We start from the raw sequence: 12,989 nt of genomic DNA on the forward strand, positions 1-12,989 counted from the left end.
GTCGAGTGAATGGAAAACGCAAGACGATAACTCAAAACACTACGTGTCTGTCCGGGTGCGCAATATGTTGTCCCAGGAACAATCTGCCACGTTGGGGTGCCGTTTTCGCCGGGTACGAAAGTATTACCGGGGCGGTTCTAGGACCGTCTAGGAGGATAAGTATGTGTCGATGGCGACATCCGTCACCCTGGGGCTTCGGGTAACGTGCGCCGGTGATGTGTGCTAACGAGATAATTGATTTTCAACTAAAATGGCTTCCGGTGTTGACCAGCCTCGTGAAGGATTATCATCGAGAATAATGACCGGCTAACTGTCAGGTCGGTGATCCATGGTCTGAGATGTTCTTTGAAGTGATGAAAAAGGCCATTATCAGAGTCACACGCGAACCACGCGCTGGAAGAACGCCCGTGAGGCTCTTTTGCATTAAATATTAACGCGAAGAGGCCATAGATTTTGAAGGCCTCAACCTGTCACCTGGTTTATTGTAATTGATTGTGCTCTGAAGTTGGGATGAAAATGGGAAACAGAAGATTATGAAGGAGACATTGACCAAAGGCTGGCCGAGTTCCAGATTTAAAAGAATAGCCCAGCTAAGACCATTGGATTCTTTACATTCCTGTTGGCATCAAAAAGGCACCCAAGTCAAGTCAGCAAGTCGTCAAGTGCAAACGTCAGTGGCTAGAAAAAAGCCCGGGAATGTAATTATACTTTGATAATTGTGATTACTGCTTCACCCAGTTTAAAACTCATTAACCTGCGTCCGTGTGCGTGATGGCAATTAGCGGGTTCCCTCCCCCTGGGAACGGGGAAAGGACTTGTCACCGCGGGACTTACCTTCCGGGCGAGGGGTTGGGGAGCGCGCTTCAGACGGCGCTTTCGAACTCCAGCAGTGGCGTGACGCTGCTCGTGGTCCTTCGGCGCCCAGTGCAGTAACCTCGGTGACGTCGGCCGGTCTAGAGTCATACGAAGACGATGTGTGGACGGGAGAGGGTCCGCTTCTGTTGCTGTTGCTGCGGCTGCTGCTGCTGCTGCTGCTGTTGGTAGAAGTCGAGACTTTCGTAGTGGTCCGTCGTGGTCTGCGGACCGGCCCCGGTGGCCATTCGGTTCGTGACGCTCCCGTACTTGCTGAGGTCCTCCTTGACCGGGAGGGCCCCACCGAGCTCCCAGGGGGCCCGCAGCGCACGGTACTCGTGGACGAGCGACTGTTGCTGGGCGAGGTAGCGCTCCAGCTCGAGCTTGTCGACCTTCTGCGGGTGTGGCAAGGAGCGATCGGCCGTGCCCAGTCCGCCGCCCGACTTCGTCCGCCGCACGTCGTCCTCGTCCGCCATCAGGAGGCGCTTGCGGCGCTTGGACTGCCGCAGGACGTACAGCACGCTGCCCCCGGTGGCGAGGACGAGCAGCACGCTGAGCACCGCGCTGACGACGGTCAGCAGATGGGTCGGGCAGTGCATGTCGGCCTCAGCCAGTGTCCGCAGCAGATGGCGGGTCCGGCGGCCGTCCTCGTACCAATCGCACCCGATCTCGTCCCGATCGATGTGCAGCGCCCCCTGGCGGTGGTGGTGGTGGTGCTGATGGTGGTTCTCCTGGAGCGGCCGGCGGACCGGCTCGTCCTGGGGCGAGGACGAGGTGATGAGGGCGGCGGTGGCCGCCGCTGCCGCCGGCACGATTAACCGGAAGTCGGCCTCGTCCTGCAATCCGTAGCCAGTAGCTAGCCGCCACAGCCACAGCAGCGAACAGTTGCAGACGAGCGGATTACCGGCCAGCTCGAGCCGCTCTAACCGATCGAGCGGGAAGTGGACCGCGTCCAGGCGGACCAGTGCGTTGCGGCGCACGGAGACCTCCGTCAGGACCGGATTGCCGTGGAACAGCCGCAACGGTAAGCTCGCGAATGATGGATTATCGTCCAGCGTGAGAATCCGCAGGTTCGCGTTGTCCACGAACGCCCTGTCGGAGGGGAGAGATTGAAAGGATGAGCCTGCGTTGTCCTTTGGGGCTGAGAAGGGCTGATTTATATGCGGGGCGAGGACACAAATGAAGATGTATGATTTTGTTCGGGCAGCGAAAAGTCTAAGCACCATGTCTGGCTTCGTCAGGGTCCCCAAACGTTTGTGACCCCTCTCTGTTTGACACTGGCCCCCCGGTGGACAGTTCCTGATCGATTGACTGCGGTTCTGGCTTCGTCACAAGCCTGATGATGAAGGTTAGCGCAGAGCGAAATAACTATTCGCTGGCTCTTTGGAACTCGCCATCAGAATGGTGTCACCAACTGTCAAAAAATCGCAGAACGTTAGTAGCGATATCTATATATCTGTCTCAAGGTCCGTCTCATTTCAAATACTTTGTCTATCGTTCCAATCTCGTCCCTGGGTGGTTCCTTCTATTGTTTCCGATTTCGAAGATAGGGTTCAAAATATCAATTGTGACTTTCGTTCTGTTGAAACCCAAATGTCGCCCAATTTTTCAGGTTCAATTTCGCTGAAGAACCAATCAGCCGACATTTCTTTCAATTTCTTCTCTTTAGAAGAAAAATGAGCTGACGATGCCGCCATACTTAAATCCGCTCCAAACAGTCTTTCGTTTTGGGTGCATTGGCTTCTCTTGCACGACGTGAAATGAACTTTTCAAATTTCGTACAGTTCAAGTTCAAATCTCATCACTTTGGGAACATTTTTTTAAAATATTTTTCAATATTCTGCAAGCGCATAGCGTCCTTTTTCTTGAATGTCAAAGTTTTTACTAAATGTTTACATGTTTCCAGAATGAAGCTAGACATATTAAAAGTCAAGTAATCGGTTGTTAAAAATCTAAACACTTGATGAATCAACCTATAGCTTCTTAAAGCCACGGGATTCCGAAGCTTAGGACCGTTAGCTATTTTTCAAACAGATTTGACGCCACCGCCCAGCAGACAGGACAACAAATTTGAAGCGCAAGAGCCGGTAGAAGGCGGTACCGGCCGGTTTCGCCGATGTCACCGATGTTCACTTGTCACTGGCCACAGCTGCATGTGTACTTCCGGCACTGGAGGGCTCTGGCGTCTACCATTCATCCGGACGTGTCAACGTTAAGCCGTGATGCATTAATACCGGCGTACGGAACCGTCTGGCGCCGGAGTGTCAGAGATTTGCGTTTTTTGTGCCGTCGTCGGTATTAATGCGAAGCGAACCCCTGCCGAAAACGGTTCATGCTTCAATGTAATGCATCTGAGCCGGAACAATGTATTCGGGGCTCGCTAAACGAGGATTAGGAGTCCACCGAGCCACGCGCTACAGTTGGGGACATAATTTTAATCACACTCGGTACAGTGGCCAACAGTTCGCGAAGTGGTCTCCTAAGCGTTGGAATAGTAGTACTTTTGGTACTAATTTTTAGAACAAGCGATAACGTTAGGGAAGAACAGGATGATGAATAGCCCACCAGCCCACCAGGACCAGCGTGCCGTGGCTGACTCACGCTTATCACGGTGCACAACAATGAACTGGGCACAGCATAGATAGCGAGCGAGGTGATGCCTCACGGCCAGTACGACCCCTCTGGAGGCTTATCAGACCAGAAACCCCGGCACGGACCGCTCTGGCGGGATGGCTCATTTCCGATGCTCGTTTAGCCCGGACGCCATTTCACGCCGCCGCCGCCGCCGGCCAGTTCACCCATCAATGTCACGCGACGTGACACGGCAGATTAAAATCTTCACGTGGGCCGTGGGCCGTGTGTGTCCTTTGGCGGCTTTCAGGATTTGTTGGTCTACGTTGTTGGTCTTTGTCTTTCCGTTCTTGTCCCGTCTCTGGAGGGAGTTGTAATTTAATGAAAGTGTCCTTTGTGTCGCCGGCGTTGGAGTAATTGCGTTTTTCGGTGGCGGGGAGCAGTATCTTCGGGGTCACTCCGTGGTGGAGGCAAAAATGTAACTCCCGAAACCCGGTGCCCTTTTCGGGGGCATGTAGCAACGGATGTTACGCGGTCCTATCTCATCGCCCAGCAGCCGGATGAGGATCTACAAACACCGCTCCGGTTGGGGTCCTATCGGAGGGTGTAATTAAAATTCAACCAGTACAAGCGTTACATCTTCATTTGCCTGTGCCCTCGAGGCGACGCAGAAGACTGGCACTGTGCACTGGGCAATACCTACCGCACGTCGATCCGCTCGAGCCGGTCGAGCCGGTCGAGATGGAGCTGCTGGAGCTGCACGAGGTTCAGAAACGCCACCGGCGGCAGGGCCGTGAAGTAGTTGCCGCTCAGCGATAAATATGTTAAATTACACAATTTTGATAATTGCAGTGTTGGCACGACCTGCGAGAGAGACAGAGAGAGAGATGGGGTCAGCGGGAAGATCACAACTTTATGTGGAACGGAATGAATGAGAGGAAACGTCATCATCACAGGGACCTCTCCGCGGGGCCAGGGCAGCCGTGCAGCCGAAACGAAATCACTCATTCTATAAATTATTAATTAATTAAACATTCAACCCGCGGCCACGTTGCGTTCGGAACGGAACGGATCGCCGTCGGGACAAGGCAGACCGCTCGGCATGGTGACCACAAATCGACGCAGCGCAGTGCCGCCAATGACTTCGGCGTTGTTGTATTGTTTCCGCGCGGACGTCCTCTGGACGTTGAACATAAAATCGAGGACCGGGCCGAGCGAGCTGCAGACCTTGCGCCAGCAGGTCTCCACACGGGCCGCGCCAGAGTTGCGGAGTAATTATTCGAGAATGATTTATGTAAATTGTATGAGTTTGCATATTTTATGGCGTGCGGACCGTAGGCCCACCGGACCGGACGCTTTGCGTGTGAGCTGGGGGAGGGAACGGGATTAGGGGCGGGTGTGGCGTGTATGGGACGGGATTTGCACAACGGTTTATGATGGGCTCGCTCGGCGTCGGGATGGAGAAGCCAGCAATCGATGAGCTTGCTGGTGGAGCGGTTATTGGAATGGCAGAATTTAATAGCCTGCGAGTGAAGGATTAACTACAATGTTCGACGGTGTGGGCCTCATCAAGTCAGAGTTTCGGAAGCTCGACAACGGTTTGTGGCAGATCATCGTCGAGACTTGGATACTTACTGTAAAATTATTGTCAACGACATCGAGCGCCTTCAGCCCGGTCAGACCGTGGAACGCACCGACGTCCAGCTCGGTCAGGATGTTGCCACCGAGCCGGAGCGTACGGAGTTCCCGCAGCCCCACGAAGCTATCGTTCCCGATGTACTCGAGCAGGTTGACCGACAGATCGAGTAGCTGCAACCGGCCGAGGTGCTCCAGGTTCCGTTCGTACGGTACCTCCAGCAGCTGGTTGTTCTGGAACGAGAGCACCTCGAGTGAGTACAGATGGCGTAGCGTTCCCGGTTCCAGACTCGTCAGTGCGTTCCCCGTCAGATCGAGTTCGATCAGGTTACGGAGATCGTGAAACGCGGCTGGATGTAGCGTTTCGATGCGATTGTTGCCCAACCGGAGGGTCTGCAGCCGTTTGAGGCCTCGCAGTGCGTCCTTGGGGATGGTGGCGATCGCATTACCGCTCAGGTTCAGTGCCCGGAGGTGCTCCTGCGTGTCGAAGTTGCGTGATCCGAGTGCTTCGATGCGGTTGAGTGACAGATCGAGCAGCTCCAGCTTGTTGTAGAAGGTGAGCGTGAAGTGCACGTTGGTGATCCGGTTCGCGGTGAGGTTGATGTAGCGCACCTCCGGATTGAGCTGGATCGGGACGACGTCCAGCCCGGCACCGATGCACCAGGTGCGCATGTTCGGGTCACCCTCGCACGTGCAGATCGACGGGCAGAAGCTGTAGACCTGCGGCAGCAGGAACACCAGCAGCACCAGGGTCGTCGAGTAGATGATGATCCGACAGCTAGCCCACGGCGTGACCATCGTGCTGCGGGAGGGACGTTATCTGGGCGTATCCGGACGTTTCGAGGTTTCGAGTTCTCGAGGGCTCAGGCACGGTCGTTCCGCGAAGGCGGAAGCCAACACATGAAGCTATTAATTAAATCCACCGCAACGGGGGCAGGAGTGACTGTGACGTGGATCGTTGTGCTCCGATTTGAGCCTCGCTAATGGAGCTACGGGCCGTGGGTCCGTGGCAGTCCGTGGGATGGCTGGATGTCATCGTCAGATGCGGACACGTACCCATCTACTATTCGATACACTTGCGGTGGTCGATCCATTGCACCGACGGTCGGAACACACCCATCACGCAGCCGGTCACTGTGGAAGAAAGGGAGAAGAAGGAAGCCGTTAGTCTCAGTCTCAGGGATGCGAAAGATTAAACATTGGCCATGGCCATGTCGTGTCGATTAGAGTGCCTGGGAGTATATGCTGCATTTCTGAGGCACCCGAAGGCCAAACTACATCACAGCACATGGGTGGATCAGAAATAGAACGATCACGCACGCTGACTGCCGGCAGCCGGGGGCCTCTACGGTCCCCTCTCATTGGGCCCTCCTTTCCATTCTGTTGATTAGATATTTAAATTCAACTAATTAATTTTATCACTCCCACGGCTCGGCGTGGATGGCACAGACGCTTTCCCCAAGAGTGTGTCGACTTGACACCCCCCGACACCGGGACCGGTTCTGGGGAACCTTCAGAAGCCGGACCCGGAACGCCCAAACCCGGACCCTGACTTTGACTGACAGGCCGATTTGACATCTGGGCCGGTTTGGATGTCACGTCTAGCGGAGCGTCGCTTCCGAGATTTGGTTCGTGTTTTCTTTCTCTTGTTGGACCGATCCAACGTTCCGACTGTCCCCACAACGTTTTACAATGTTTCCCTTGTCACGGAGAGAGAGAGAGAGAGCTTGTAATCGGATTAAAGCGTTCCATGGTGGAGGATGATTAAGGAATGGTGTAACGCCAGTAGCTACCGTGGAAGAAACCCTAAGGCTGGCGAGGCCACGGAAACAATCTGTCCTGGTGGCTGGGTGCCGTTATCGCATTGTTTACCGAAGCCACATCGGGTCCTGCCACTTCGGAGGCTAACATTTGGACAGATTGGAATCTCCAAATTGTTGCCCAAGATGCTGTGACGATGAAATGCCACAGCTAGAGAGAGAAAAGGGCAGTGGCCAAATGAGTTGGGGACGTAGCATCGGGTTGCTGTGGTTTTAATTAAAACCCAGCGGCTGGTGTCAATGATGGCCTCGGAGGACTTAGGACCGATTCCGTCAGGTCCATCTGGAATCGTTGGCTTTTGGCTATGGCACTGTCAGTTTCCAATGATAACCATATTGAAGAAATCTTTTCTAATGCATTGTCCACAAAGCTCTTGTATCATTTCCACAAGTTATAAGTCGGACACAGCTCGCCTATCAATGCCTCAGGTTGTCCGTGACACTTAAGCTGTGGAGAGCGATTCGAACTATTCCAATAAAAATCACTCAAATACCTAACAAGGCGATTGGGCGGAAGTGGTCCGCCTAATGCATCGTCTGCCATCGTCACACCTGGAACGATGAGGTGATGAAGCCATTCCAAGCGTCCCGATCGTAGCCGGGCTCCGGCAGGGACCCCATTAAAGCCATGCCGGGGGACTGATCCAGGATTTCCCCGGAAAGACCCGACAACGAGCACACCGTGCACTGCCACACCACGTCACGTAAATAATGTTACGGTGAATTTTTAATAATTTTCTACTCCAACCGACCGACCGACCGACGGTCGTAAAGTAGCACAAGTCGAAAAAAGCCACTCACCGAGGGCAGAGACAGAGACAGAGGCAGGACCGTACGTGATCCGGTGCAATATTTACGGTCCGGACCGTCGTGCCCCGTGCCCCGGTACTTTCGGTCGTTTGTTTGACTTCTCAACACTCTGCAAAGCGAGAGAGAGAGCCATTCCTTTACCGAACCGTCCGGGTCCTGCAGGATCATCCCTGGCTGGCAGCCCTAGTTAGGTAAGTGACGAAAATGCTTCTACTGCCTCCCGGCGCACCGCGTCTGGTCACGTTTTGTGACTCTTGAGGTGCATTCCTTGCAGGCTGCAGTATGCAGTTCCTTGCACATCTGGCGCATACCTACACCGCCCTGCAGGTAAGGACCTCCGGGGATACGTGCCGTGGTTTGTGATGGGAAAAAATGACTGTCTTCTAGCAAACCGCAGCGCCCCGTCCGATGGAGACACGAATGGAGGTTGCAACATAAAAACTGCAAACATGTCCTTGGGGGGGGGAGGCACCACACATACAGCGAGAGAGGCGGCCGAATCCGGCACACAAATAATCAACCGTACGGTGTGTGTGCAGGTGTGCAGATTTCCGTTGCCACTGCGGATCCGCCACACCGGAAGCTGAGCAGCTTCTTGCGCCGCCGTCAGGCTTCGGGGTGTAGATTATTCATGAATCATTGTTTATTTGAATTTCCACCACCGGGGGGGCGGTCCGCCGTGTCGTGTCCTGCGGGAGCTTTACCTGCCTGACTTTCCGCTTTTTTCCTGGAACATCCACCTCCCCACGGGGAGAGACACAGTTACAACACGGAGAAGAGTGCATCCCCGGTGGGGATGCTGTTTGTCTGGCGGAAGGATAATGAGACGTAGCAATACATTATGCAGCGCCATCACACCGGGGAGCCACCAGGCTTGGGGGGCTGTTGTGTTGTGTTTCGGTGCACGGTGATGATTGTGGCTGGCCACCGAACCGGGGAAGGAAAAACGGTGCGGTCCACAAGACCGATGGGTGGTGGCCCATCGGATGGTGGTGTGAATGAACTGTAAAGCTCATTCGCCCGGCCCGAGGGGGGTTCTTCTTTGCAAATTCTCTCCACGGCTCTTAGGTTTATTAAAAAAAAACGACGGCAAACCCGACGGCCATCGGTTCGCTTTTTGTAAATGTTTTATGTTGAGCTTTATATGTTTATTCGTTACGAGCATGCATTTGGTTGTGTGGTGAAAATTATGTTTCGCCTTTTTTGGAGTTTCTTAGTATTGGGAAAGACAGAGCCTGGAGTGCGGCTCACTCACTGTCAATTTCAGGGACGAATTGCAATGAAAAGCTTTTCTTCGCGTTTTCATCACCCATCCACCAGTGGGCCAATAAGTCGTGAAGTTATGTTCTGTTACTTTAAGGATTTACATATTACAATTTATTCATCTCATTCAGTAATCAATGGGTCAATTTGAGTACTTTTCGTATTACTAACATTGGGAAGGCTTGTGATAGATTTTGAACGCATTTTGCAGAATAACCCAATAACCATAGCTATTGTGAATTAAAATAAGACATATATAGAAAGCAAAGTGGCTAGGTTAAAATGCCTAAATTAAAGAGTTTCTTTAACTCTGAATATTTTGAAGAATAGATCAGAATAGATCATTGGGATTGGGAAGTAGTCAAGTGGTAGATGTTTCGCTCCATCGATTGGAGCTTTTACTTTATGCGATTCTATAAGGCTGTCGTTAGCAGATCGAAGAGACAGTAGCAGTTGAAGTTGCTACTGAGATAAGACCAGAGTATTGTCTTAACCGCGTAAAATGTAACCTCGACATATTAAGAAAAAGTAAAAAAGAACGAGCGACAACCCCGTGTGTCACAAGCTAACAATTTTATAAAAATTCATTCCATTTTCCCAAAATGTTCAAGTAGTTTGGTGATGAAGTAGAACACAAAGAAACAGGGAACAAATAAATAAACTGAATAAATAAATAGACAAAGTGATTCAAAGTGAACTTTGCAATTACAGCGCAGCTACTTATTAACCCACTGAGCATGCTACATATTTTCTCCAAACTCACCATTCTCAGAACTCTCACCACAACTCGTTAGTTCGTGAGTTCGTTCGTTCTTTGCTCGTTTTCAGATCCAAAAATAAGGTAAATATTAATATTAACATCTCTTTCATTAATTGAACAAGCGCCGCGTTAGACTTGATCTGTCACCCGGTTCGGGAAGGACGGCTTCCTTTCAGAACCGGAAACGCCGCATTCGGCGCAAATATGCTTTTGGGTTGAAATTTAGTTAATGTTGCGCTCGGTACCGGCACGGCGCGCGTGTTAATGAATGCTGCCGGTTGCCGTTTCGCTCATTAAAACAACAAGGACGGGGTGCGTCCTTTGGGGGGAATTCACCTATGCTCACGTAGCACGCTACATGTTCGTGACGTGAGCGAAGGTTTTCGGTGCCACTTGAGCCGTGCTGCCGTTGAAGAGGTTCGATGCACGCGCTGCACCCTTGCAAGCTGCTGCCACGCAGGTGAGTGTCATTGTGGCAGGATTCGCCCCGGACACACACCCGTGGTCGACCCGGGCGTATATCTTAATCTCTTTGGTTGCTTCATTAACGGAATGGCATTCCACCCAGGGTAGGTGACCCAGGGGACCCAGCGCAGTTACAGCGCGCTCTTGACAATGCTCTCCGGTGCGACGCCAGGACGAAGCCTTCGAGTCGGCGGGAGGTTATCACTTGAAGAACAAACCCGGGGAATAGAAAAACGCACACTCGGGCTGGGCGAACGGGGCAAAAAGCTAATGGCACGATGTGACACCGAGAAGGATCTTGAAATTGGAGCACACGTTCCGGCCGGGGGGCTGGGCCCTCGGGGACCCCGTCCGCTCACCGGGACACCGCCGCAGCGGGTGACACACCGCAGCACGTCCGCATTCCTTCTGCGGTCTCTCCGAGATGATGGTTTGGGAAAAATATTTACTTTTGTCGCTCGGGACCTCGTCGGAATGCCTGGTACCTTCCACGAAGCCGTCATCCATCACTGTTTCCACGTTCCGTGTGTGCGCGGTGCCCACTTTTTCTTTGCCCTCGTTAGGAAGCTCCTTTCTCGCTCTCCGGTGTGTCGGACAGCGCAGCTGACATTTGAGCCCGACTTAATTCTTCCAGCGATTCCGACGAGCCACCCCTTTTTCCGGCCACGATCCCGCACACCCCGGGTTGTCGGGACGGCGAGACGTGGGCGAGAATCCAGAAAGTTCTCCAGCGCCAACCGCTGACGTGGAAAGGTGTTTCCAGAGAGAGAGAGAGAGAGAGGCAGTGTTTGACTGAGACTATTATTTATCTCAAGATGACACGGACGTGAGTGTGTGATTCATTTGTGCTATTTAAAGTGACACATATTTTGTGCGAGGAGGGCGGATGTACGGTTCAACCCGCCGGGCAGTGTTTCGGAATTTCCGGAGTGACATTCCTTATCACACACCCGGGGCTCACGGCGGTTGGATGAGCACGTTGTGACTCGTGTGCAGGGCTTCGGTTCCGTACGTCCTGTTGGGGTCGGACTTGGTCTGTCCGACTTGGCACAGCCCCCGCCCGGGCCAAGGAGATCGATAACTTTCAAGTGAGACCACACGGGCCAGGAGTTTAATTTCAACATGATTTATGTTCCCAGTGGCAGGAATGTGGGGCCACGACAACGGGTGGTACGCCGTTCGGTACGTGCGAAGTAAAAATATTGAAATTCTTTCGCGTTCGGTAAGTGCAGTGAAGAAGTTTTTACATTCTCGGAACTGCGGGTTGCGTTCGAGAAAGAGTTGAATAAATTTCCCAATATGCAGAACCCCGATAGGATTAGGAATTTAAAGACCTATTTAGTATTCCAAAAAAGGCCCTTCCTTTTATGCATTAAAGAAGCATTTATTGTTCGGCATATTTATTGATCGCTCGAGCTCTCTTGATTAGAGAAAGTGACAATCCTCACTCCGGATTACCGGAGTCTTTTGTCAAGAAGGCGAAGATTAACAAAGAATTTATGTAGCCCAAGGATTCACTTGGTAATCCATCCCGGATCACGCCTGGCCACTAATCAAGTTGCAAAAATTCAAAGGACTTCTATTTTCTTCGCTCACACCAATATGTCCTTCAAAATCACGAGAACAACCCTCCGCAATGACGCCGCGCCGACCGGGCTAAGTGTGAATAGCCCGAGGATAATGATAGCCAGCCACCGGAGGACCCTCGACCCTCGAGGGGCACACGACTTTACAGTAATGATAGCTCTCAGCGCCGCTATTCAATTACCTCCCCGGGGCACCAGGCAGGATCGATGCAGCTGATCCGGAAGGATTCGTTAGGAGCCACCGGGGGCGGGCCCGTAAATCACACTCCACCACGCGGCCGCGGCCACTTAACTGATTGGTTTTCCTCGCCTCTCGAGCGAACCGGGGAGTGTATTTTTAAATTCAAATCAAAACCAACCGCTTAGCCACGTTGCACTGATAAGGCACACACAGGCTGCCGGTGCAGGACGGCGTAGGGCTTCCCTTTCCTTTTTTCGCCGCGCCAATATGTTCCCCGGGTGAATGCCAATTTCTGTAAGCCACCTTTAATCACACGGCCCACAGGGTTCGTAGGGTGCCGCGCAGGCCGTGTCCAGGGCCAGGGAAACAGGCGACACCGTTATTACACCCATAAATTGATCCCGATTCCGGCGAAATCGAAGGCTCCCCACGGCGCACGGGCGCACTTTCCTGGCGTTAGGGACGCTGCTGCTTTCGACAGGATCAATTCGACGCCATTCGAGGTTAAAGAAGCGGAAATGGCGCACCGAGCGATAGAAAAAGAGAGCATGTATGTGAGCGAGAACGAGAGAGTGGAAAGTTGGCAACGGGAAAATCACGACACGACATTCCCGGGGACAGTTTTGACGTCCTTTCGCATTTTTTTGCCCTCTGGTTGCAGGATCTCCCGAACGGGCGCGGAATAGACTTCGAAACCTCATAATCGGTTTCAGCTCCTGTTCCGCGTCACCTGTCTGTGTGGGCTGGCTGGGTGTGCGGATGTGGTGATAAAATAACAGCTATTAAACCACAATCACTGTGGTTTTGTGGATAAATCATCACCCAACACAGGCACACCGTGGTGCCGCACAAGGACTCGCGGCCCTCCCAGATAGGGCCACAGGGTGTCCCTGTCCCTGTCGTTCGGTTTTTTACTGTTTACCGCTGTGTTTGCAGAGGACGCAGTGCGTTCCCGGGGGGGAGGACGTTTTTTCTTTCGGTTTCACCAGGATATCGGTAAAATGACAGGAACGCTGTCGCCGCCACGGCCAGGTGCCCGAAGGGGA

The 12,989-nt window shown here is 52.7% G+C and overlaps 1 protein-coding gene across 1 annotated transcript; it reads right to left on the reverse strand.

Moving 5' to 3' along the window:
- Positions 1-959: 959 nt before the first annotated feature.
- On the reverse strand, positions 960-5,962 carry LOC131205837 (insulin-like growth factor-binding protein complex acid labile subunit). Its single transcript, XM_058198107.1, has 4 exons — positions 5,059-5,962; positions 4,127-4,287; positions 1,602-1,944; positions 960-1,568 (listed from the first exon to the last, which is right to left on the reverse strand). Exons 1-4 carry the CDS (start codon positions 5,854-5,856, stop codon positions 960-962), a joined length of 1,911 nt encoding a protein of 636 aa, XP_058054090.1. The 5' UTR covers positions 5,857-5,962.
- Between the last annotated feature and the right edge of the window lie 7,027 nt (positions 5,963-12,989).

Source organism: Anopheles bellator, chromosome 1 (genome assembly GCF_943735745.2).
Source record: "Anopheles bellator chromosome 1, idAnoBellAS_SP24_06.2, whole genome shotgun sequence".
NCBI classification, from domain to species: domain Eukaryota; kingdom Metazoa; phylum Arthropoda; class Insecta; order Diptera; family Culicidae; genus Anopheles; species Anopheles bellator.

Coding starts and splice junctions, on each gene's coding strand:
- LOC131205837 (XM_058198107.1), bottom strand. CDS start 5,856: ATGGTCACGCCGTGGGCTAGCTGTCGGATCATCATCTACTCGACGACC. Junction 4,288..5,058: donor TCGTTGACAATAATTTTACA/GTAAGTATCCAA, acceptor TCTCTCTCGCAG/GTCGTGCCAACACTGCAATT. Junction 1,569..1,601: donor CCTCGCCCCAGGACGAGCCG/GTCCGCCGGCCG, acceptor AACCACCATCAG/CACCACCACCACCACCGCCA.